Here is a 27041-nt window from a genome sequence, read left to right as displayed (position 1 = left end):
ATATTGTGTGTAGATGTATGAAGAAACATCTGTACCTTCCATCTAATCCTAGATTAATACATCCTTCAAAATCCTGCATTTACAACAATGTCAGGCATGCTGTACCAATAATTGGAGGCAACTTTTAATAAGTGTAATTATATCATAAAGCTCACATCTGTTAATACATTTTAACATAAACCATGGTTAAGATATACACTATATGGATAAAAGTATTTGGCCACACTTGTTAATTGATGAATTCAGCTGTTTCAATCAGACCCATTGCCAAAGGTGTATAAAATAAAGTAGCCAAAGGTGTATGAAATAAAGTACTTAGCCATGCATTTGCAAACATTTGTGATACAAAATGGGTTGTCCTGAAGAGCTCAATGACTTCAAGCGTTGGACTGTGGTAAGATTTCACCTTTGCAATAAGACCCTGATGAATGTTCCACGGTCAGCAGGGGGACCTTGTAAAGAGAGTCTCCCCCGGCTGTGGCATTACACTGCTAACTGTCGGAGCCCAATGCTGGTTCCAAAATATAGGGGACTCCTACTTCTTTTGTAACCCTTATTTTTGGAACCAGGACCAGTTCTCGAGCCCAGTGTAAATACAGTTTTGGAAAAACTATTTATTTTTTTCTCTGTGTTTATGTAACCAGGACCACTCAATGAGTGGTCATTTGTCCATTTCAGTTACTAAAAACTTTATTTATGTTTACTTTTAATAAAGGGGAAATCATCTTTTTTTTTAAATCAAAATACAGCAATCTGTGTCTGATGTATTAAACCAGTGGTTCCCAAACTGTGTGCCTAGGCACTCTGGGGCATAGGCGCCGATTCTGTGGGTGCTCAAGGTCCTGAGCACCCATGGAAATTGCTGTATTAACTTTCTAATTTGCGGCTGCAGCACCCACATCACCGGACCCACCGCCTGGGAAACAGTATGCCGGGAAGAGTGTATTCCGTCCGCAGAGTCATACGTCGCAGACTCGGGCCAGCTCTTTAGTGACCCGCCAGCTGCCGCATGCACATTTGTGCATACAAGATGCTGCCCGGCACCATTACCTGAGTTCACAGCAGCATCTGCCCTGCATTCCTGTGCATGGGGGTACGTACGGTTATCATCAGGGCTCGACAAATTTCTATAAAATCTAGGAGCCAGGATGAAAATGTAGGAGCCAGATATACTAATAACAGAGACAGTGCGTGCCGAAGCCGTGCACCACAAAAAAATTTGCACACGCCATAATGTCCATTACATTACATTACATGTACACACGCCATAATGCCCCTGACTGGTGTAGGAAAGAGGGATTCGTGTTCATGCTGGGGGGAAGGAGGGTTGGAGGAGATTTTAAACTAGGCGATGAGGGGTGGGGGCAGCAAGACATTATAGGACCATCAGGGAGAGAAGCCGGACTGGGATCAGGAATCATATGGGGGGGGGGACAGAGACACAGACAAAGTCCTGGGACATAACAAGGGTATAATCGGGGGTAACTCTCAGGGTGCATCAGGAATGTCATGTAATAAAATGTTATGTTGTAACAGTCACGTTACCCCATCACAGTTCTTAGGTACAGATGATCTTAGTATACGGGAAGAAGGAGGGAAGGACAGAGGAAGAATTCCCAGAACTATAAATAGGGCAGGCCGTGTGCATAGTGGGGAGGGCTGTAGAGAGTCTATTGAAGGGGAGAGGGGAAAGAGGAAGCTAGTAAAGAATTCAAATGGGTCCTGGGGTGAAACTAATCACAATATTAGAGCCATATCTAAAAATAAACATACATTAAAATGCTTACTGGCTAATGCAAGAAGCTTAGTGAGTAAAATCGGGGAGCTAGAAACGTTGATCAGTAGGGACGACTACGACATCATTGGTATTACAGAAACATGGTGTAATCAGTCGCATGACTGGGCATTAAACATGGAGGGATATACACTCTACAGGAAAGACAGGGAAAATAGAAGAGGCGGGGGTGTGTGCCTATATGTAAATAATAACTTAACATCATGTGAGAAAAATATGAGCACAGACCTAGAAGAAGACAACGGAGACAGTGTGGGCAGAGATAACCGACAATAATAAAAAAACAAAATTATAATAGGGGTATGCTATAGACCACCAAATATAAACAAAAGGGAAGAGTCTCTTCTTTTAAACCAAATCAAACAATCATCAAATCAGGGTCAGGTATTACTTATGGGGGATTTTAATTTACCCGACATTGATTGGGAAAACGAAAACTTGTAAAACAGCAAGAAGCAATGGGTTCTTAAGCTTACTTAAAGACCAGTTTATTACACAAACAGTAGAAACTCAAACTCGTGATAAGGCACTCTTGGACTTAGTATTAACAAATAACACAGACTTAGGGGGTTATTCAGGTTGCAGCCTTGCGAGTCCACCAAACCCCGCCTGGCGAACGCACGCCCCCCTGCCGCCCAAGCAAAGTGCGGCTTCGCCCGCACAGCAGCGAATGGATGTTTTGCATAAACATCCATTCGCTTTGCTGGGGTGTCCGCCCACATCATTCGATGGTCGGTGACCATCGAATGATGTTTAGCGTGCACGCTTATATAAGTGACATCCGGTGATGTCAGCTATCCGGCCCACACACCCGCGTCACTGCCTCATTACCATGAGAACGCCCAGCGTTCTCATGGAAATGCCCATGGAACGCTGGGCGTTCCCATATGGTAATGGGGCAGCCCGGCGCTCCCCGCCCATCTCCGCCCCCCCTCGCTGCCATGGGTGCGTGCACCCGGCGACCCGAAACGCACAACATCGGTACTGCGAGCGAATGCACGCAGTACCGATGAAATCTGAATAAGGCCCTTAGTTTCAAACACAAAAGTAATTGAACAATAAGGGAACAGTGATCACAATATGGTTTCACGGTACTTCTTTACTTTCACGGCGCCACTAGATAGGATAGATAGGATACAATTTGGTATGCGATTTGACATAAGATATCGCATAAGATATAGGATAAGATTTACTATCCATTTCATTACCCCACTATCCACTAGGGCGTGGAGTTTATTTTATATAGCGTGGCGAGCGCAGCGAGCCACCGAGCCCGAAGCGTGGCGAGCGGACACGGAATGTATTTTATGGAATTGCATGCAAATGGCATGCAATATTGGGGACTTGCTTTGAAACAACATCCGTGTCCCCTCGCGGGGCTCGCCACGCTTCGGGCTTGGTGGCTTGCTGCGCTCGCCACGCTATATAAAATCAACTCCACGCCCTAGTGGATAGTGGGGTAATGAAATGGATAGTAAATCTTATTCTATATCTTATGCGATATCTTATGTCAAATCGCATACCAAATCGTATCCTATCTAGTATCCTATCTGTCCTATCTAGTGGCGCCGTGAAAGTAAAGAAGTACCGGTTTCACTGGAATCAACTTCAGTAAATTACATCAAAAAGGATCTGCAAAAATACTAAACTTCAGAAAAGCGAACTTTGAATTATTCAGGGAAGCCCTAACAGGAATTGGGTGGGAAACGGTTATGAAGGGAAAAAATGCAGAGGAAATGTGGGATACTCTAAAAAAGGTGCTTGATTCACTAACTATTGAATACATTCCTAAAGTAAATAAAGGTGAATTCAATAAAAAAAAGCCACCATGGTTGGACAAAAAAGTAAGGTCAGCTATCAACAATAAAACAAGAGCATTTAAATTCTATAAAAATAACTTCAACGAGGAGGCGTTCGCAAAATACAAAGAATCAAACAAAACTTGTAAAGGGGTAATCAAGCAGCTAAAAGATTATATGAAGAGTGCATAGCCACTGAAAGCAAAACCAACCCAAAGAAGTTTTTTAAATACATAAATAGTAAACGTTTAATTAAGGACAACATAGGCCCACTAACTGATACTAGTGGAAAAAGTGTTACTGAGGACAAGGGAAAAGCAAAACTGTTAAATGAGTTCTTCTCATCACTATTTACTAAGGGAGAGCAGACTGTGGAACGAACATTTACCACAACCTAGTTATGCTGATTCAACCTAGTTGTAATTATATTAAGTTACTACACTGAACCTGTGTTTCTTATAAGTACCCATGGATGTTTTTAGGCAATAAGTGTTTGTCCAACCTTGTTTTGAACAAATTTATTGTCGAAACCGACACCACCTCCCCAGGAAGAGCGTTTCTGAGTTTGACTGCTCTGACTGTAAAGAAATTTCTTCTTCCAACCGTACAAAATCTTTTTTCTTCTAATCTATACTCGTGCCCCCGCGTCCTTGAATCCTTTCTCGTAGCAAACAGGGTCTGTGATAGTTCCTTGTATTGTCCCCTGATATATTTGTACATATTTAGCATGTCTCCCCTCAGCATTCTCTTTTCTAATGTAAATAGTCCCAATTTCAATAATTTCTCCTCATCTGTTAAATCTTACATTCTCCATATAAGCTTTGCTGCTCTTCTTTGGATTTTTTCTAGTTCTGCGATGTCTTTTTTATAGTATGGGGCCCAGAACTGCACTCCATATTCGAGGTGAGGTCTAACCAAAGATTTATATAGTGGCATAATCACATTTGAGTCTCTAGTTTCCATGCCCTTTTTTATGCATGCAAGAATTTTGTTGGCCTTTTACTGCTTCATTACATTGGGCACTACATCCCAAGTTATCTATTAGGACTCCTAGATCATTTTCGAGTACTGACTTACCCAGTACCACTCCATTAAGTTTATAGTTTGCACATTCGTTGTGTCTCCCAAGGTGCATGACCTTACATTTGTTCACATTAAACTTCATCTTCCATTTTGTAGCCCATTCCTCAAGATTTGCAAGGTTCCTTTGAAGCGCGGTGACATCTTCTGTTGATTTAAGAAGTTTACTTAGTTTTGTGTCATCTGCAAAGGTGGATTCATTGCTAAGCAATCCCACCCCAATATCGTTGATAAAAATATTAAATAAGATGGGTCCTAAAACTGGACCCTGAGGCACTCCACTTAGTACCGGTACTGTCTCTGATACGGCACCATTTACAACCACTCTTTGCTCCCTGTTACACAGCCAGTTCCCTACCCATCTGCAAATATTTTCACCCAATCTTATGTCCCTCATTTTAATAGTCAACCGATTGTGTGGCACCGTATCAAAGGCCTTCGCAAAATCCAGGTTTCTGCTAACTTCCTCATAGAAACCTACTAGATTTAGTTTGGCATGAACGATTTTTCACAAACCCACTAAGTGAACGATGATGCTCTAAATATTCCAGGATGCTATCCCTTACAAATCCTTCAAATAGTTTACCCAATATCGACGTTAAACTTACAGGTCTGTAATTTGCAGGATCCTCCTTTTTTCCTTTCTTGAATATTGGCACTACTGTACCTCTGCTATCCTCCAGTCTTTTGGTACTCTGCCTGTTGATAATGAATTGCTAAAGATGTAATGGAGTGGGATAGCAATTTCCTCCCTTAATTCCATAAGTACCCTGGGATGGATCCTATCTGGCCCCGGTGATTTATTTGTTTTGAGTTTGCTGAGCCTCGTAATTATTTCATTGTGGGCGAAATCCACAATGAGATCTGCATTCATTGTCCCATTTGTGGTAGGTGTTTGTTTCATGGTCTGTTTTCCCTTAGTAAAAACTGATGAGAAATATTAATTTAACAGTATAGCTTTTCTGTTGTCCTCAGTAACCTTATTTCCACTGTAGTCGATTAATGTACCTATGTTTTCTTTAATGACACGCTTGCTATTTGTATATTTAAAAAAACTTTTTGGGATTGGTTTTGCTTTCCATGGCTATTCGTTCTTCATATGTTCTTTTAGCTGTTTTTATTACCCTTTTACAAGTTTTGTTTGACTCTTTATATTTGACGAACGCCTCTACATTTAACTTATTTTTATAAAGCTTGAAGGCTCTTGTTTTATTGTTTATTGCTGACCTTACTTTTTGGTCCAACTATGGCGGCTTTTTTTTAAATTGAATTTACCCTTGTTAACTTTTGGAATGTATTTGGTGGTTAATGGTTCAAGTACATTTTTTAGGGTATCCCACATTTCCTCAGCATTTTTACCCTCCATTATCTTTTCCCACTTCACTCTTCTTAGGGCTTCCCTAAATAGTTCAAAGTTCGCTTTCCTGAAGTTTAGTATTTTTGCTGGTCCTTTATGATGTGATTTACTGAAGGTGATTTCAGGGTAACCATATTGTGGTCACTGTTCCCTAGTTCCTTGGCGGCACATGTTTGTAGGTCTGCACCACGGTCTTCCACCCACAATTTTTTTTATTAAATTCTACCACTTTAATTCGATTTTTCACAATGACAGTTTTGGGCTCAGTGTGTTATCTTCTGCACCGGAGTGCTCCTTGCCTTAGATCTGTTGCGTCCACTGTTTCCAGTGTCCCATAAAGGAAGAAAGAGAAAACATGATTTTTGTTCTTACATATTAAGTGCTTTTCTCTAATTCCATGAGAAACACTGGATGCAATTCTTTGATGCACTTTGGCTTTTCTACCACATATTGTGTGTGTGGTTTTGATTGCAGTCCTTCTATTTTTTTTTATAGAAAGTGGCTGCCATGAGGTGGTATTTAGAGGTGGAGGTGTCAGTGCTGGAAGATTTTTAATCTTTTAATGGCCAGACTCCCTTGCACCTACTATACCCCAATGTCTCCAGTGTTCCCCATGCAATCTGAGAAAAGTATTTATTAGGTAGCAATAACAATCTGTTTTTGTCATGCATGTTCTGTTTTTCTTGATTGCACTGTCCATGTCTAAGGGGGATATTCAATGTCAGGGGCACGGCTGTCGAGCTAGTGCGACAGCCGTGCCCCTGTCCCGTTCTCGGTTAGCTCGCCTGGAGCTCGGCAGTCAGGATTCAATGTCCCGGCCGCCGAGCGGCGAGAAGGGGGCGTGGCCGCGAGTTGCGGTCGGGAAGTGACGAGCTGCAGCCGGCAGCTCGTCACTTCCCGGCTGTTCTCGGCAGAACGAGCCCGACAGCTAGAGATGTCGGGCTCGTTCTGCCAGGAAACCCAGTTCAATGCTGTTGGGGAAGACAGCATTGAATAGGGCCCCGCAGCCATCTCCCCCGTCGGGAGATGGCTGCGGGAGCTCGAACGAGATTGCATACCCCCCTTAATGTCCATAAGGCGAGCTCAGGGAAGACAGAAACCTCCCGTGGAGCAGAAGGGCAAAAGTCATGGTTGTAATTATAATTACATGTGTTTGTTTCTGCAATCCCTCACCAGTTTTTAGTTTTCTTTAGTAACTAGAAGTCCAGCAAGGATTGGTAATAGGATACTCTTCTTGCTATTGACTAAAAGTAGTACGGTTACAAACAATGTACACAATCTTTAAACTGTAGAATTTTGTTTAATAACTTGGTTTTGCAGGATTAAAGTTCAAACATATTTTGTTTCTCTTACTAGCACTGAAGAGTCCAGCATCTTTCCATGAACAGAGAAGGAGCTTGGAGAGGGCGCGGGTAAGAATATAGAATATAGAGGTTTGGAAATCTTAACCCAGTTTAGCATCTAGTTGAAATTGGTCTTTTATGCATTCATTCAGTTTTATAATACTGTACAATTAAGTCAGTTGTTCTCAGGCAGAAATCTTACTGTAAAGATAAAAAGAGGGTTTTGTGTGCTGGTCCACCTGTGTATATTTTATCCCCTTTTTACAGTTGTTAAATAGAATTACGTTGTGTTGCTTTTTACCACTATGGTGTTAATATTGCCTTTAATTTGTGTGCTGTAAAGGCAACCATAGTGCATGGCATCACGTGAACCTTGCCAACTCATCCGACCGCTCCTGGGTGGCTGTACTGCATATGCGGTCCTTATTTATGTATTGTATGCAGTCCTAGTCATAACTGCAGGGTACAACAAATCATTGTGGCAGACATGACAAACTCTGGATCCGATCCAATGTGCACATGACCATGCTTCGATTCAGAATCAAAGATGAAACTCATACAATGCAACATTTCTCACGATTTAATGGGTCTAATTCATGTGAAAAAGGGCCATATCACACTTGTGGACTTCTCACACTTAAGTTGTGTTATATGCCTCCTGGATCTTGTATATCTCTGCAGCAGTAGGCATCCCACTTATTTGCATCTTCTTTAGTAGACAAGTTTTAGCCAGAAATCATAGGGTGCTTGTGTGTGACATTGTAGCAAAAGTTCAGCAGCTAATGGATAGAAAGTTGTTCATTCCTACCACCTGGGCAGAAGAGTAAAGAGCATAGCTCAGCAGCTAGGGTTCCTTTATAACAGGGATTGTGACAGTGTCAATGGTGATGTCCCCATGTGGTGAAAGCCCTGGTATTGGTTTGCATATTTTATTCATTTTTTATGTTAAAAAACTTTCTATGTGCCTAGGTAATGTATTTAACCCAAGTTGGGGCATTGGGGATGGCTGTGGTTGATACAATGCTGACCTACAGGAAGATACAAATATAGCTTATTCAGTACAATACCCTATCAACCCTTCTCTGAGGATATGGGTTTTCTGATCACTCCGATGAAAATTTAGTAAAATGGCAAATGACATTTATTTTAAATATACACAAACTGTATACAATTTTTTGTGGCATGTTTTAGGTTAGTAGCTGGGGGGAACACATGGGGGAGCCAGGAGCTTATCCTTTCCCCTACCCCAGTGGTTCTCAACCTCGGTCCTCAAGTACCTCCAACAGTTCATGTTTGCCATGTCTCCACAAAGAATCACAAGTAAAATAATTAGGTCCATCTGTGGATCTTTTAAATGTGTCTGTGAGTAGTACACTTGTGCACCTGCTGGGTGACATAGAAAATGCGAACTATTGGAGGTACTTGAGGACCGAGTTTGAGAACTATGTAACCACTGCCCTACCATAAACACAGTTTAACCCTTCACAACATCTGTTAGAGATGCAGAAAATATCCGCTAAAAATGTTTTGTAAAAAAAGCTTATTTCCTATATAAGGTAAAGACATGACATGATGGATAAAAATGCGTGCTTGGCAATTTGCACACCAATTTTGACAAATTCACATGGCACTCAAAGGGTTAATACAGTCAGCAGCACCTGGGTAGGGAGAAAGCTGGGGTCCCACAGTAGCACCTGGGGAGGGAAAAGGTCGGGGTTCCACAGCAGCACCTGGGAAAAGAGCAGGAACATATCTGAACACTACAAAGAATAAAGAGGTGCTGCACTTTTTAAATACACGCACAAAGCAACCAGTGCCATCACATAACCCTCTTACATATCTGAACACGTGTTCTCCCCTTTGCAGCAATACACACAGTCCAATCCCCACACTCCTTATAGACTTCACACACACAGACCGTCCCTTCACTCACTAGTTACCATGCATGCAGAGTTGTGTTCCTGCACTTACTACAGTTGCCAGATGCTAGGTCTCACCACTGAAGCCAGGTACAGATGCTGTTGCCCCTTTTATTTACAGTTAAGAAGACTGCAGGTACTGGCTGCTATTCACCCCCACTCAATGTGCATGGGCGGCTGCTGCTGGCACTTTTGATCCCCCCGTGTGTGTGTCTCTGCATTGCTCAGCTCAGTTCTCTTGTTGTACTTCCTGGATGATCACATGACCAATCTGAGGTGGTAAACTCAAGCATACTTCCCATGGCAGGATACAAGTATGGACAACAGAGGCGGTCGTCGTAGGCCTGCACACACTAGGCGCCACCACACTCTACCTCTGAACACCACATGATTCAGCTGTGTCTCCAATTCCACACTACACACACAGCTGCTGCCAGAGTAGTCTGCTGTAGTCATGGTGCGTCTCGTGGGATTTCACAGTCACTTTTTATGATAGGGGCCCCTGTAAATTTGTTGTCCAAGGCCAGGGGCGGATTGGGATTTACAACCAGCCTGGGAATATTTGTCATAGCAGCCCTTATGGGGGGGGGGGGGATCTCATGAGATGTGCTCCCCTGCAAGCAGTGGAAAGCCCCGGCTCGGTGGCAAAAATTTAAAGTATGATGCCCATTACACATAATGCTACACACAGTAATTCCCATTACACATAATGCCACACACAGTAATGCCCATTACATATAATGACACGCACAGTAATGGCCATTACACATAATGCCACACACAGTAATGGCCATCACACATAATGCCACACACAGTAATGGCCATCACACATTATGCCAGGGCTTGACAATAGGGACAGTGCGCGTTAATAATTTACACCGTAATGCCTATTACACGTCACACAGCCATTGTAGTATACCACATGCCTTTCACGTTATACCACACACTGTAATGCCCATTGCACGTTGGGCCTCATTACACTTCACACCGTAATGCCAATTACATATTAGGCCACATACCATAATACCAATTACATATTAGGCCACACACTGTTATGCCAATTACCTTTTACATATGACCATCTGAACATCACCAGTAAGCAGGTATTAACAATTGAAGTCTTTGTGTTCTAAACCTATATAACTCTTTATTCACCATGTACTACTAAATATTTCTCTGCATTGCTCTCCGTTGCATTCTCTCAAAATCAGTCTCATCCCTCACTCCCCCTGAAACCCAGCCCTCCTCTCTACATTGACAATAATATCCACAACCTGTCGCCATCAACAACATTCACAAACCTATGCCTATCTCTCTTTACTGCTTCTATTAGCTGGTGACGTTTCACTGAATCCAGGCCCTTTCTTTCCTCTGACATCTCATCCATCATCATGGGTGACTTCAACATTGCTTTCGATAGCCCAGAATCTGCTGCTCATGCCTCCAAACTACTCTCTCTAACCTCCTCTCTCAGCTTCTCCCAATGGACTGACTCTTTTACTTATCGGGAGGGCCACTGCCCTGATCTTGTATTCACTAAGCTATCCTCAGTGTCTGAATTCACCAATACCCCTTTCCCTCTCGATGATCACAACCTAGTCACCTGCATGCTCTCCTCTATTACTTCAAACTCAAACACTGAAATCCCTCAATCCACATCAAACCTGCATAAATATTGATATTAATTTTCAAGAACTCTCCTCCTATTTCCAACAACAGCTTGCAACTATTTATGCGTTCATGAGATGGCGGTATCACACCTGAATTTAACTCTCAAAAATTTATTGAAGGTTTTTTTTGAAGGGTTTCCAGTTACCCACCACACTCCATGTTGGCCTAGAAGCCAACCATGACACTCTTACAAGACACCTACAAAATCTATCACAGAAAGTTACACATAAATGGCGTAAATCTCGCAGTCCAATGGACTTCCTCACTATATACCAGTTCTATAATTATGCCCTGGAAACTGTCAAACATATTTCCAAACTCTCATTTCTGCTCAAGCCTTTAACCCAAAACGTATTTTTACTACATTTAAATCACTTCTCAACCCTCCCTCACCCAAGCCAACAGCCATTATCCATGCACAAGATCTTGCTTCCTACTTCAGGGATAAGATTGACAATATCTGAAAGGAATTGGTATGGTCTGACTCGGTCAGTGATCTTTTTCATTCCCTACCTGAACCTTCTAACAAATTTACTTAATTTGATCCCACAAATGAAGATGTTTGTGCACTTTTCTCTTCCTCCCACTCTACTACCTCTCCTCTTGACTCTATACCCTCACCAATAAATACATCTGTCTCCTGTGCTCATACCAACATTAACTCAAATCTGTAACCTCTCTTTATTATTTATTTACAGTTTCTTATATAGCACAGCATATTCCGTTGCGCTTTCCAATTGGAAACCACCACAGTGATTAAACAAACTGGGTAGATACAAACCGACATGGAGGTAGCCGGGCCCTGCTCGCAATCTATAGGGATATTAGGAGGGATACAGAAGGATCGAATTCCATAGCATGGCAGTCCCACCAGATTACAGGACAGTCCTGATGGGATGCAGTTAGATAAGAATGCTACTGGAGGTTGTGTGGAGGTCCTGAATATGATGAGCTTGCCTCATCAGGTAAAAAATTGAAAGTTTGAAGGCTAGAGGAGAGTCTTAATGTGCGTGGAAGGGCATTCCATAAGGTGGGTGCTGCCCGACAAAAATCCTGCAAGTGTAAGTGGGAGCAAGTAGTGAGTGTAGATGAGAGACGCAGATCTTGTGCAGAGCGGAGAGGTCGGGTTGAGATATGTTTTTTTGAGATAAGTCGGTGTAGTCAGAGTGATGGCTTTGTATGTAAGTAGAAGTATTTTATATTGAATGCAGTAATATACAGGCAACCAATAAAGGGACGGATCAGCAGACGATGAACGTCTAGCCAGGAAGATCAGCCTTGTAGCTGCATTCAAAATGGATTGTAGCGGTGAGATACTTTTCTTAGGAAGACCGTAAGGAGGCTATTGCAATAGTCAATGCGTGTTATAATGAGTGCATGGTTTAAAGATTTTGCAGTGTCTTGTTTAAGGTATGGATGAATTTTGGATATGTTTTTTAGATGCATATAACATGATTTAGTGACAGATTGAATGTGAGGAATGAAGGACAGTTCAGAGTCGAGGATGACCCCTAGGCAGCAAGCTTGTGGAGTAGGATTAATTGTAGTGTTCTCAACAGTGATAGAGATATCAGGTTGGTAACTACTCTTGGAAAAAAGACTGACCTAGGTCAATCTATTAGAGCGCTTATGTATGAGTCTATTCCTTTAAAGAGCAGCCGATTCAGGGGATGGTCAGTTCCCCAAGTGAAAATATAGAACAACAAGAACCAGAGGGGAGAATCGGCGCTCAGAAAAATACTGTTACAAGTGCCAGCATCAATTCAATAAAAATTATTTAATCAATAAATAAATTCATACACATATATACAATAGACATAAAGAAAATAATAAAAATATAAAAACAATAGATGGCAATGGACCTATTGGGAGAGTTGAGATGTTTTTATAGTCACCCGTGTGGTGTTGATAGGACCTGCACTGATCCAAGAACTTGTGTCCATAAGAGTCCAGAAAGGCATCCGTGTGATTAAGGCCGTATGATGTTATGTCCTGGTAACTGCCTAGGAGGTGTGCTCGTTGGCAAAAGATGGTATGTGATAGCCAGCCTGGGATATCCTTCCAGTTGAATTTGGCAATCAGGATTTATTAGGCTCTGCACGGTGGTAAGGAACGGTCTTTAGGACAGGATCAGATGTAGATGGAGCAGGTGGTCAGCACTTCATTAGGGGACTTGGTGATGGTCTCTCTCCAGTAGAGTCCAGCAAAACACCAACGCGTTTTCGCTGTGTTGGCTCACAGCTTAATCAACGTGATAATACAACCCTGCAAATATAGGACAGAGTTGAGCTGTGGCCATCATATTTTAATCTTATTTCTGCTCTTTATTTCTTTCTATTAAATTTTAATATTTCACCGATTTTTATTGAACATTAATTAAAAGTAAAATTTTATGTGACATTAAATGACTTTCAGTGCACCTACATTATACTTTCTTTCCTTGTTTTTGTTATAAGTCTATATTCAAGTAGTAGGTAGCACCTCCTACTGATAAACAGTGGGAACATTATTCCTAAAAAATACCAGTATTGGAGGAGAAAAGAAAGTCTCATTACTAAAGACTGGTGCGGGTATCATCTTCCCTTTTCTTTTTCTTCGTGATCATTGGGCTTGCCCATTAACGCTGCCTTAATGGCCGAACGATGCATGGCCACCCACTCTTTGAATTTCCTGAATGTTTTCCCGGACGTAGTAATAGCCACACAGGCATATGATTTATATAGACCACAAAACGGGTTTTGCATGTTAAAACATGTCTAATCTTATATTTAAAGGCATTATGGGGATGTTTGTGTCACTCGCTATTAAAAAAACTGCAAGTGACACAATTCGGACATCTATAACATCCAGGTTTTTTAACATATACATTTGCAGGTACTCGATTATCACTGATGTCAGAGTGTACCAGTAAATCACAGAGGTTTTTGCCACACCTATAACAATGCAGTGGTCTTACATTATGGAAGCAGGTCAGATCTTTGTCAGAAGCTACTAAAGGCCACAGAGATTTAGTGGCAATGGGTAATACAGGACTGGATGTATCAAAGGTTGTCACGTAGGGAAAAATGGCCTCCTTTTTCTTAGGTGCAGGTTTAAGAAAATTCTCACTTTCCAAATCCAACACTTTAGTCTTAGAGTGTTCCAAACTCTGTAGCGCATACCCGCGCTCATGGAATTTTTGAATAACCTTATCAAGTTCACCAGTGAGAGTAGTCCAATCACTGCAAATTCTGGCCACCCTTACCATTTCTTTAGAGGAGGAGGGTGATGGCTACTCGCCACCAAAAGAGTGTTCCTATCCGTGCTTTTAGAGAACACTGATGTTGTAATACGTCCCTCAAACAAATGGACATTAACGTCCAAAAAGGCAATCTCAGACTTAATCCATTTATACGTAAACTTGATAGGTAGGTCTAAATTATTGATTTCCTGCATCATATTTTCAAATAAGTCTTGGCCACCTCCCCACAACATAAACAAATCATCTATGTACCTGCTGAACATCCAAATGTGAGAGCTGTGTCCATGCTGAAAAAAAGTTTTTTGTTCAAAATCAAACATATATATGTTTGCATACGATGGTGAGACAACAGCCCCCATCTCGCATCCGGATAGCTGCAGGTACATTTTGCTATCAATTACAAAATAAATATGGGTCAAAATCAATTTCAGCAACAATAATATAAATCAATGTCAAATCGACAACCTTATGGCACAAGAAATCTCTCATCTCCCATAAACCATCATCGTGCGGCATTTAGTATATAGGCTGGTGCAGGGGTTCCCAATCTTTTTCTAATCACGGCACCCTAGAGTATCAAAATTTTTCCAAGGCACCCCTAGGCCCCCAAAAATATATATCAATTTAAGTAGATTTGTGTTTATATGTGCTTCTTAGGTTCAGTTGTGTGGTTAAGGGCAGGATTTGCTTCTGATTGTACACATTTTATGATTGGCAGCAACCAGCACTGGTTTTGTCTAGAAATAATTGATCATAAATAATTTGAATTGGTCCTGGACGACCAACCCGAGGCACCCCTGCAAGTGTCCCGAGGCACCCCAGGGAGCCTAGGCGCACAGTTTGGGAACCACTGGGCTGGTGACATCCATGACACACAGGATTGTAGAAACAAGAACCAGTAGGCGCCTCCTGTATATCAATATAAATTTATTACACAATTAACAATCACTAAATAACACACATAGAATAAAATAAAATAAAGGATAAAAGGTATTGCATAAATTGCATGCATGCACTATTCAATTAAAAGAAGGCCATATCAATGCGTTAGCATAAATGTGTAACAAATAGTTACCAAGTCCTGGATTGGACCAAATGGGACAGTAGTATCAGTCACTCCATGGGGGGTAATCCCAAATACAGTCTGTGTTGGTCGAATATTTTTTGTAATCCTCCCGGCAAGTGTAAATGCTGTAAAAAATGGAGTGGATACCTCACAGCTGCAGATGACCGTTTGGGGATGGTGCCTTGGTCGCTTGGCTGGAGGATTGACACTGTCTCACAAATCTACAGTGTGTAGTGCGGAGTGGGTGGGCACACTTGACCAGTATGCCTTGCCTTGGTGTGCAAGCTACAGCTGCTGCAGCGGCCAGCAAGCCGACTGTAGGCTGAAGTACACAGTCTCCGGCGGGCGCAACTCCGTGTAGACTTGTGCTGCTGTAGGAAGCAGACTGGCTGATCACGGTCCTCCGTGTATCAGCGTTGGCAGGGGGAACACTCTGTGCTGCTTGTGAATGTCCATGGATTGGCCCAGAGTGTACAAGGGGGATTTTTGCCGGGGGTATATGCTCCCAATTGACCCTTTGTATACTCAGTCTGCCGATAGTTAGGGGAAAGCTCCTCTTAAGACTGGTTTCGCCGCACACAGGCGGCTTTTTCAATTCAGGAATGTGTCACCCCAGGGAGCCTAGGCGCACAGTTTGGGAACCACTGGGGTGGTGACATCCATGACACACAGGATTGTGTCGGATGCCACCAAACCTATTGCTTCCAATCTACTCAAAAAGCTTGTGGTGTCTTTTAAATAAGTCGATTGATTCACAATATGCGGCTGGACCAGCATGTCCAACAACTGCAAAACCGTTTGGTATAAACTCCCCCTGGCCGAAATTATAGGTCGACCAGGGGGGTTGGTCATGCATTTGTGGATCTTAGGTAACGTATACAATGCTGGTACAAAAGGATACTGTACCTTTAGAGCTGAACAAAATTTATTATCAATAAGACCACTAGTTTGAGACCTATCCAAAATTCACTTTGATAATGAGACGTGGGGTCACTCTGTAATCTACAATACACAGTTGCAACACTGATGCAACACCTCTGTTCGATATTCATCGATGTCCTGTATCACTATAATCCCCCCCCCTTAACGGCAGGGCGGATAGTGATACTTTTATCATTACTTTAACATGTAAGTGTTCTCAGTTGTTCCGATGTCAAATTACAATGCTGTACTTTTTTTAGCTGCTGTGTATTCTTGTGTGTGTCTTGTGTATTCTTGTGTGTCGCCGACCATCGAGTTATGTGGAAGGCTCAAGCACATCTGAGGTTACTCTGAGGTAACCTTAGATGTGCATGGGCATTTAGAAGGAAGTGGGCAGGCAGCTGCCTTCTGGTGAGGTCAGCTGCCCACCCACGTCACTGGGCGATTTCCACAGGAACGCCCAGCATTTTTATGGGACTGGACATGAAATGCTGGGCATTCCCATGGGCACGACTATCTACCGCCACCCCCTCCCGCCCGCAATGTTGGGTGCGTGCTGTGGCCACATGCGCCGGTGTATGCATATGTGCTGAAATGCGGCTGGGCATACGTCAAACATCAGTCCCTGTGCAAATGGACCAGAATAACCCCTATGTCTTTCAGCCTCATGCTGTCCAAACATCTATTATGGGTCCATCTGCTCCAGTGTTAAAATCCAGGTAAAAATAATGTCCTTATTAAAAAGTTTGCTGAAAAATTGTAAAATAAACTGAAATTGCAAAATAAACACTTGAAAAAGTCCATTCACAATTGTATAATTGTGTGATGTTGATTCGCGTTCAGTATCTCCTCAACAATAAAGCCTGTTTCACCACATTCCGATCAGACGATTTAGCATCTAATGTTGCTTGGGGATATTCTGTACTATATACAGTAGTAGAGTCCTTTATTGTAGTAAATTACTGTTTTTGTACACACATTGGGCCTGATTCTGGTTCACTTACAAAAGCAAAGTCTCTCTTTAATGGACATTACCATGTGCACTGCAGGGGGGAAGATGTAACGTGCAGAGAGTTATGTTTGGGAGTTTTCTTTTTACACTGCAATATAGATATCAGTTTAAAGTACATCCCCCACCCAAATCTAACTCTCTGCACATGTTAAATCTGCCCCACCTGCAGTGCACATGGTGTTGTCCATTAGAGAGAAAAATTGCTATCGAAAGTGACCCAGAATCTTTCCCAATGTGCATTGTGACCTTAAGGTGCCCATACACGTACCAATTACCCAGTACTTTTTGTGCTAAAATAGCATCGTTGTGCATGGGATTCGATGCTATTTTAGCACAAAAAGTACCGGGTAATTGGTACGTGTATGGGCACCTTTAGAAGTGGCACTGAAGACGGAGGGTGACTAATGGAGCCAACACACAGGGTGATTTCAGGGCATTTTCTAAGCAATTTGCCTAGATCGATACTTCGGTTCATCTATTGGGGCCATAGCGATATGTTGCTATCGCCTGCCAATTAATATCCAACAAGCTGGATAAATCTAATTAAATCGCCAGTCAGACCCAGTGTTCTCACCCCAGAACACTGAGCCTGACAGATCGCTCAGCACTCATCGCTGGCACATCGCTGTGCAGCGATGTGTGCTGAACGATCTAGCATCACTCAGCAAATCTCCCCATGTGTAGGCCCCTTAAAGAGGGGGAGGTACAGTGAGCTTCCAGGGTGTTGGGGAGAGGGCAATATGTAAATGGATTTGCTAAAGCAGATTTTCCAGTGAAATTAGGTTTCGTGACCATTTTCTGATTTACATGTTTGCATCTTGCTACGGTACATTGCAGCGCACTACAAGGCCAACTAGCAGTGTAGAATCCAATGTGGGTGGGCTGAGAGTGGCAAAGTAAAGGGCAGGCATTTTTTTAAGCAACCCAAGTTATGTGCAAAAGTAAAGAATAAATATCAACACATTTTAATGAAAATATATTTTTTTTACAGTACAATGAATTTAAAAAAATTGTTGCTCATGGCGGAATCAGAACCATGGGCACAGCAAACAGCATACTCTGGCCTTAATTGTTTGGCCATTCGGGCTACTGTACCACAGGCCTGTCATCTCATTCACACTTGATGCAGGCACCCAGTAGCCTTATGTAACCGGTAGCCGGTAATTTCCGATGATGCTCGGGTCTAGGTTACAATGCAAGCAATAATCTTGTATTAAAAACTATTCAATGTAAATGCTATTGTACTGTAAGTCTATTAGTCTCAGCCACCACCATTTTGTATGCTACATAGTCACTAATTCAGCCTCAGGGACTCTGTGGGGAAATGTTTGCTGAGCTTAGCCCACCCTGACAGAGCTACGCTTGGTATACATTTCTCCACCGAGTCCCTAGGGCTGATTGAGCAACTACGTAGCGTAATTAATGTACAACTTGGTAGCAGGTCAAGACTATCGGCCACGAGGAGTTTAGCTTGGCATGCTGTACACAGGTAAAGTGGGAGCAAAGGCGATGGTAAATGGTGATAGCTCTTCTCATACACGTCTGCAACACTATTCTGTTCTTTTCACATAGTGAAGCAATCGCCACCCAGCTGCGAAGCCGTGTAATTACTTAGCACGCCATAAAGGGACATATCTCATAGCAAGACAAGGAACCTAGGATGGTGTGCCAACAGGTTAGATGAGCGTGGCTATATCGGTTTGTGTTTATATTTTTATTTTTTTTGCTCCAGTAAATTAAACATTGGATCATTGTAGAGTAATTATAATGTGCTGGTGGTTAACTTTTGATTTTGTATTTCTTCTGTGTTTTTAACTTGTATTTTTGTTGTGTTCTAGACTGAGGACTATTTAAAGCGTAAGATCAGGTGTCGGCCGGAACGCTCCGAGCTAGTGAGGATGCATATACTTGAAGGTAACAGCAACAACTTGTATTATGAGTTATGGAATATAACCATATTTCAATTTAGATTGAATCTAATTTAAATACAACAGTATTTGCAAAAAACTTTGTTTTGGATTATAATTTATAGCTTGATACACTTGTAATGCAATGGAAAGATGAGTGATGGGTACACTGCGCAATGGAACACAAAACAGTGCTGCCTAAGTGTGTAAATGGGGATAAGACCATCTCCTCGAGTGAACAATATATACAAAAGAAGTTACACACAATGGCGCAAGTTGCCATGTACGATGTTCATGACTTAAGAAAACCTTTTAAATTTAAAAAAAGGATAACCTTTTATTAATCTGTAAAAGACAAACAGTATCCAGACTAATCCGTATAATACATATCCAGACCAAGATAAAGTACCAGTTTCCTATGTGATGTGTCACTTCCGTTCGGGAAAATCCAGAAGTCACTGGATTTTGCTAAGGCTTTTGATACGTTTCCACATAAGAGTTTGATAAATAAAATGGAGGATTTGGGATAAGGGGTAAAACTTTGAAGATGAGTAGGGAACTGGCTCCGTAAACAGATAGTGTGTTACACTCTGTCGTGTCTGGCCATCTGCTTGTAGCATGCAGCTAGCAGTTTGTGCTTCATGTTGCTCCCAGCTGCATCCAGTGATTACCTTGGCTGACGGTATAAAAGGGAATCAGTAGGACTCCGCCCTGCTGGTTATTAATAAAACTAGGTAACTTAGGGTTAGGAGATAATATTTGTAATTGGAGAAACTGGTTGCACACTCTGGGACAGAGAGTGGTTGTAAATGGTTCAATATTGGGACCCACCTTGTTTAATACAGGTTGAGTATCCCGTATCCAAAATGCTCGGGACCAGGAGAATTTTGGATAACGGATTATTCCGTATTTCGGAATATTTTAATATTTCAAGGATGTATTTTGAAGTATCTTGCATTTATGCTGTATAAACACATCAAGCACATGAAATGCACACAAATATATTTTATTTGTTCAAAAAACAAGGTTTCAAAACATGAAACAAAATTTGTGTACTTTCTCAGATATTGAATTTGAATGCCAAGCAATAATTTTCTTGTACATATATAGTGCCAGTTAAAAATCATTCCCTCAGTAGTCACAGATGTCCCCAGTGAGTTTTTAGCAAAAAAGTTTTTTTTTTTACTTTCTGGAATGTATGGTTTTCGGAATAATTCGGATAACGGATATTCGGATACGGGATACTCAACCTGTATATTCATTATTGATATAGGAAGTGAAAGTCAGAAAAATTGCAATATCTGCGGACAATATGAAATTGAGTAAGCAAATTAGAGAGGATGTGGATACCCTGCAAAGTGACATAATTAAACTGGAAAGGCCGAAAATGCATTTTAACATTGATAAATGTAAATTAATTCATTATAGGAACAAAATTGAACAAGCTACTTATAGGCTAAATGGAGTTCTTATAGGGAATTCTTCTATTTACACTAACTGGAAGGATTGTCACAGGCCAGGGACAATTAATAGTAAGTATAGGTGTTAATCTAGAGAAGACCAACATAGGACCTTATTTTACGGGAAAATTCCTGACAGGGTACTTGGTTGGTGATGCTCCCCAAAAAGTTCAGCAAAATAACTGAGTCTAAGTATATGTCTGAGATAGACGTAGGAAGAACACAAAAGTTTTTGGGGCATACTTTAGTAATAATTAGTAAGTGAAAGAATGTGAGAAATGGGTGAAAAAAAATCTAACCTTTATTTATCCAAATTTAAAATCCGTCACAATTTTTTCATGCAAAATATAATATCATATATGATCATCACATAAATGTAATAATATACATAACAATGATAATAAAATAGTTCATAACATCAATGTAATAGGCGGAGATGATTACAGGGTATTTTCCAGTCACAAATTGATTATACACAAGACGCAGATACTTGAGGACAACAATTATTAGGAATTATTGTATAACAATACAATTTATTAATTAAAGTAGTTCTTGTGTATGGACCACACTTGAGATCAATGTTTGAAATATCTTCCATATGGAGTTATTCACAGGTTTTAGGTGTAATTTATAAGGATTGTCACAGAGTCTTAAGAAGGACAAAATAATGCTCTTTGTAAAGCACTTGGTGCTTCTGCTGTCTGGATGCACTGGATATTCCCTGGTGGTCTCCCAAGAGGTACTGATCCAGCCAGTCACTGCTTAGCTGCTGAGTTCGGATGGGATCAGGCGGCACAGCAATGTATGGCAGTATATATATCAACAGATGAGAGAGCCTCAAAGTGATACTGGGAGCCAGGTGTCACTTCTGCTGTTCCTCCGGTATCACCCAGGTGAATGAGAGAGTGACAGAGTCCAATGACAGATAACAGTAAGCTTGGAACAAGTGAGGTGTGGAAATGATTTTAACAAGAGAGAATGTGCCCACTGCTTAAGATGTTGGAGATGTATCCAAAGTGCCAGCAACAGGTAATGCTGTGCACTATGGTACACACAGGGTTGTAAAGGAGGTCTTTATAATTTGTTAGTTATTTTGACTGCCCAATGATTGCAGAACAAGCATAGGTATCACACAAATTACAGTAAATCTCGTTCTCACACCTAAAGTTATACCATCATAAAGTTCACATCTAAAACATAATTAGAAATCACAGTGGAGGAGAAAGAGATGAGCAATATCCTGTAATGATATTGGGAGGATAAGGAAAAAAGAATAAATAATGGTTGTCCCTACTTAGTTATAACTTTAACTCTGAGCGGTAGAGGGTTAAATACTAGTGTTATCAATTAAGTAGCAGTAATTGGTTAGACATATTGGAACCTGGGATTAAGTAGATAAATCCCCGTAGTATGCGTGCTATTTGAAAAGAAAAGTTATTCACGTAGTATAGAGTAAAATTCCCGGGATTGGCTTCCCTAATAAAAATAAATGCCCCGGGTGGGTAGTCTGATGCTGCCGGGTTGGTGGGTGGATGGGCGGGCTGATGCTGCCAGGAGCTGAGTGGGTGGGGTGTTTCCCAGGGAGCTGACCTGAGAGAACGGTGTGGGCGGGCGGCTCAGGCGCGCTGTGCGGCTATGTGGCCTGCACAGCGTGACCTCTGACCTCGTCAAGCTGCTCAGTGCTGCACTGCTGGGCATGGGAGAAGCCGGGCAGCGTCTAATCAGACACTCAGTCAATAGACTGCACATGCACAGTCTAATCCCGAAATCCCTGCGTTTTTGGGGCCAAACCCCAGGATGCCGCCGATCCCAGGTTTGGCCACTCTAGGCCTGCGCTCTTTCACACTGATGCCTTTGGTAAACCTGCGGCCTGTGCTCTTACACTGATGCTCTCCCTCAGCCTGCCCTCTATCACACGGACGCAATCCCTCACCCTGCAGCCACGCTCCATCACACTGACGCACTACCTCAACCTCCTGCCTGTGCTCTATCATACTGACACAATCCCTCACCCGGCAGCCTGCACTCTATCACACTGACGTAATCCCTCACTCTGTGGCCTGCGTTCTATCACGCTTACTCACTGCATCACCATGAAACCCACTCTATATCACTGTTACCCTGCGTCTTAACCCTCCCCTCTGCCTAATCCAGGAAATGGAGCAGCTGCCTAAGTAGTCACCTTTAACTCCACCCCTGATTCCTGTGTAGCCCCGCCCCCGTCGAGTCCCGCAAAGCTCCGCCCCCATGCAACCCTGTGTAGCAGCTTCTTCCTCCATGGTGTCCAGGGGAATGGAGATGCGTGCTATTTCAGGTATTACTGAGCGGCGGGAGGCATGCTTTGGGCCCCTCAGATCGGCGGGGCCCGGGACGATTGTCCCCATTAAACCCCCCCACCCCCGTCGCCGGGCCTGGTTGTCGGGTTGATGGTTTTGTATAAAAACATTGGGATGTGTTGTGGTACTAGACATCCCAGCAAGCCTCTCCCGCATGCAGGTACTTTAATAACCAGCAGGTGGGGCATTAAAGGGCCCACTGGGATTTATAGTCTAAACCCCAAATATCCAAGATTCAGTCTCAGACCCTAACAATTGCAATATCAATGGAAGAAGTGGAAAAGGCTATTAAAGTGTTAAAGGGGAATATTAAGTTATTATTCCCTAAAATAAAAGATGATCTGTTATCAGTCTATAACATTACCATTACATTTTAATACAGAAACTCTGAAAAGTATTACCTAAACCACGAAGATATTCAATGAATCTTTCAGACCTATATCTTCATTGAATCTAGATTATAAAATTTGACTAAAATCATGGCAGAAAGATTCAAAGTTATTATACCCTCTCTACTACATGAAGACTAGACAAGGTTTGTGTGGGGCAGGCATTCAGTAGGAAATCTTCGTAAAGTATACACTATCTAGCAATGGTTAGCGTCATTCAGGAGCTCAGATGTAACGTTATCGTTGAACGCAGAAAAAGCATTTGATCTGCTAACGTGGGATGATTTATTTAAAACACTTACCTGATTTTGGTTTATGGATGGCTTTCTCTCCATTCTATGCTTGTTTTATACTGATCCTATAACTTAAGTAGCCTGTTATGGCCATTTATCTTCCCAGTTCATAATCAAACGTGGAACCAGGCAAGTTTCCCACATTCTCCCCTTCTGTTTGCAAGTGCATTACAGGGGCAAACGCAGGATTTTCAGAAGGGGGTTCCCAGAGAGGGGCAGAGCAAAGCATGTAGATGGACACTTAGGAGACCCAGTATATGCCGGGTCAGTTAAAGTATTAAAGATAGACCAAATGTATATAAATAATAATAATAATAATACACACACACACACACACACATATATATATATATATATATATATATATATATATATATATATATATATATATATATATATATATATATACATAACCGCAGTGTAGATCCCTGGGCATAGCATTGTATTGGGGCCCCTACCGATCCTCCAGCTGTATGGGGTGGTGGTGCTATGAGCGGAAGCTTTGATGTCCCACGGGTGGTAGGGGGTATTATATCAACCGCTCAGCATGTAGGGCCTGGATCAGTAATTTCCAATAATTACCCCTTTAATGCACAGATGGTGGGAGATGAGGTGGGAGAAGGGGGCATTGGGCTTAATGAACGGGTCCTGATACATTAGTGGTAGAGGATGTTTAATACGCAGAGGAGGGGTGTATAGTGGAGTGGGTTTATTATTCATAATTTTCTGGTGGGAGGACAGCTTGCTTGACTGCAGATATCTCTAGTTCCCGGATGTTTTCGGTTGAAAATAATAAATCAAGCGACCAGGTTCTAGGATACAATGTGTTAAATATGGAGACTGACACAGGACATTTCAAACAAAGATAGACATTTATTAATCAAAGTTACAATAATAACTACATGCAACTAAGCAACAAAATAACAAGTTATACTCAGCTATTATCTCAGATGTTGTAAGATTTGTCCTGGATGGTTGTCATCAAATAAGTAGTTTAATAATAATCAAGTCGTTCTCAGGGTCCCTCTTAATGACTCTACTGACTCATTACACTGAGATGAATTAGAAATCCTATGTCCGCTGCAGACAGACCTAGTTTCAGGGACTTCTACCATGTATAAGTCTATAGCCTTTAAATACCCACCCTGCAGCAAATATCCTAGTATTGTAAGATATTGCTTTCTGGATGTAGCAGTCTGTTCACATGATATAAATTATCCCAAAATGACACGATTCCCGTTCACATAGTTATTGGACACAATAGCCCATACAGCTTACTAGACAGTTTCCATCAGACATACTGATAGCAGGAACATATATTTTATTATAATCAGTTTGCCTAAACACTGGCTACCCTTCCCACACACTATATCTTCCACACCAGGTCAAGGGTAAAAGACAGCTGGCACTTAGAATGGAACTATATTTCTAACTGGTGCCTATATGTCTGTAAAAGCACTAATCCTAATAAAAAGTACATTTATATAGCAATGAAGCTATACAGATACAAAATGGAGTTTATACATGACAAAATGGCGTCCAAAAAGTAGTTAAAAATATCACCCTATACACCGGAACTAGATTTCCTAGCTTTTAATGGCATTAAAAACTAGAGAATCCCACCTACCAAATGGCACAGGGGACTAGAGGATCTGAGTTCAGGAGGCAGAGAAATTCGCCAACGAGCATATAAAACTACATACCAGGTGTGTGGAGCTGGAGCAGTAAACCAGCTGCCTGAAGGCTGATATCTCTGGTTCTGGGAACAGTAAAGACAAGCTACTAGTGTCTATCAAATGGGGAATATATCCTCAGAAAAACTTTAAAGCAGCCCATAGACGCTGCTATGAGAGCTGACCCGATGTGTGCTTTGAGGTGCACGCTCCAGCGCACCTCATCGCACAGTACAAAAAGTATGTGCTTGCACATACGTTTTGTACCTAGTTCTCATCAAATCGCATCGCATTGCATGCACAACGTGTGCACATGCAATGCAATGCGATTTGATCCGTGCTAGTACAGCACGGAACGCACGCTCACAAAGCAGCGTGTATGGGCAGCTTAAGTCAGACAGAACCTGAAATATTTGACTGGGAAGAGCAATTAACAGGCTTGGATGGGGACCAATGCTTTGAAGTCAGATATCTCCGGTTCCCCAGGGCCGATTTTTAAAATTATTGTACCCATGGAAAGAGGGGAGACTCAGCTTTTAGACTAGGGCCCTTAAATTCCTGGGGGGGATTCTGGGTACTCCTAAACCCCCCCCCCCTGACTGAGCCACTGCATTAGAACCCCTAGCTATTACTTTGAGACATAAGGCCTCCTTTAAGGGAAACGAGCTAAGATGAAAGGAAAAAACTGGGGTTATTTGCTGATGATATGCTACTTTTTATAACAAATCCAGCAATCCGTCCCTTCTGTGAAGGGAGGCCCTTCTTCATTTTGGTTCTTTTTCAGGATATAAATATAAATGTTAGCAAATCCAAATTTTTACCATTGGAAGAAATTAATAGAACTGAAGAAAATTCATTTCTTTCAGCCTACTTAGCACCAGCAGGGTCTACGATCCAATACTTAGGTATACATTTAACTACCCCCTTATCAAAGATTTATCAATCTAATTTTACTCCCATGATGCCTAAAATAAAGACTTTATTGGATAGCTGTAAACTCCTACCTATAAATTTGCTAAGATGTTTGGCCATCATTAAAAGTATAATATTTTCAAAGCTTTCCTACATCATACAGATGATTCCACTTATTATCGCTAAAAAGAATATACAGTACGTTATTGCACTAATTTTTTTCACTAAATTTTTATGGAAAGGGTAAAAAAAAGGTATTTTTATGAAAAAATTAAAACTGCCCAGAGAACATGGAGTCTTGAATATACCAGACTCAACGAAATTTTCATAAGCCGTATTTTTCAAATACATAATAGACTGGCTCCATTCTCATAATATATATACATGACTGTATTTAAAAATAGATTTTTTTATTTTTTTATCCGTTCTTCCTGGGTGCTTTATTACATGTTCCAAAAGCACATCCCTCCTCTGGTTTATTGTATAATATCCTATTTCAAGACACATATTATACATGGATATCAATAAATAAATATCTCAAGAGGAGTCATCAAAAAACATGTCACTTTGTGGGGTAACCCGCTGGTTACAGAATACTAACTTTTTTGTTTGGAGGCCAGCCATAAAATATGTATTTGACCTGACAGGTTGTTTTGTCGCTTTTCAGGCTCTACAAGAGAAATATGGTGGGGGGGGGGGGGGGTTTAATAGGATTAGAGATTTAGAAAGTGGTGGTGGTGTGTACATTTTGTGTGAAATTTAATAGGATGAGAGATTTGGTAAGAAATCTCCAGTTTCTTTTAAGTGGCAATCATTTACACTGCAAAAGCATTTTGATTTTGAAGCTTAAATGATTGCCGCTTTAAA

General features: G+C 41.5%; 1 protein-coding gene across 3 annotated transcripts in view; it reads left to right on the top strand.

Moving 5' to 3' along the window:
- MRTFA (myocardin related transcription factor A) overlaps positions 1 to 27041 on the top strand; it is a 157622-nt gene that overhangs the window by 26913 nt on the left and 103668 nt on the right. For 2 of the 3 annotated variants that reach the window (XM_083156644.1, XM_083156645.1), the window contains 2 exons: positions 7388 to 7443; positions 19043 to 19118. In XM_083156644.1, coding sequence (XP_083012770.1) covers positions 7388 to 7443; positions 19043 to 19118 — 132 coding nt within the window. Of the gene's footprint in view, positions 1 to 7387; positions 7444 to 18776; positions 18880 to 19042; positions 19119 to 27041 lie in introns of all 3 variants that reach the window. The other variant, XM_083156646.1, reaches the window with a different exon arrangement.

Source organism: Crinia signifera, chromosome 8, assembly GCF_055691185.1.
Source record: "Crinia signifera chromosome 8, ASM5569118v1, whole genome shotgun sequence".
Classification (NCBI taxonomy): domain Eukaryota; kingdom Metazoa; phylum Chordata; class Amphibia; order Anura; family Myobatrachidae; genus Crinia; species Crinia signifera.
Note: the sequence above shows the minus strand (reverse complement) of the source record. Positions and strands in the feature narration are given on the sequence as shown.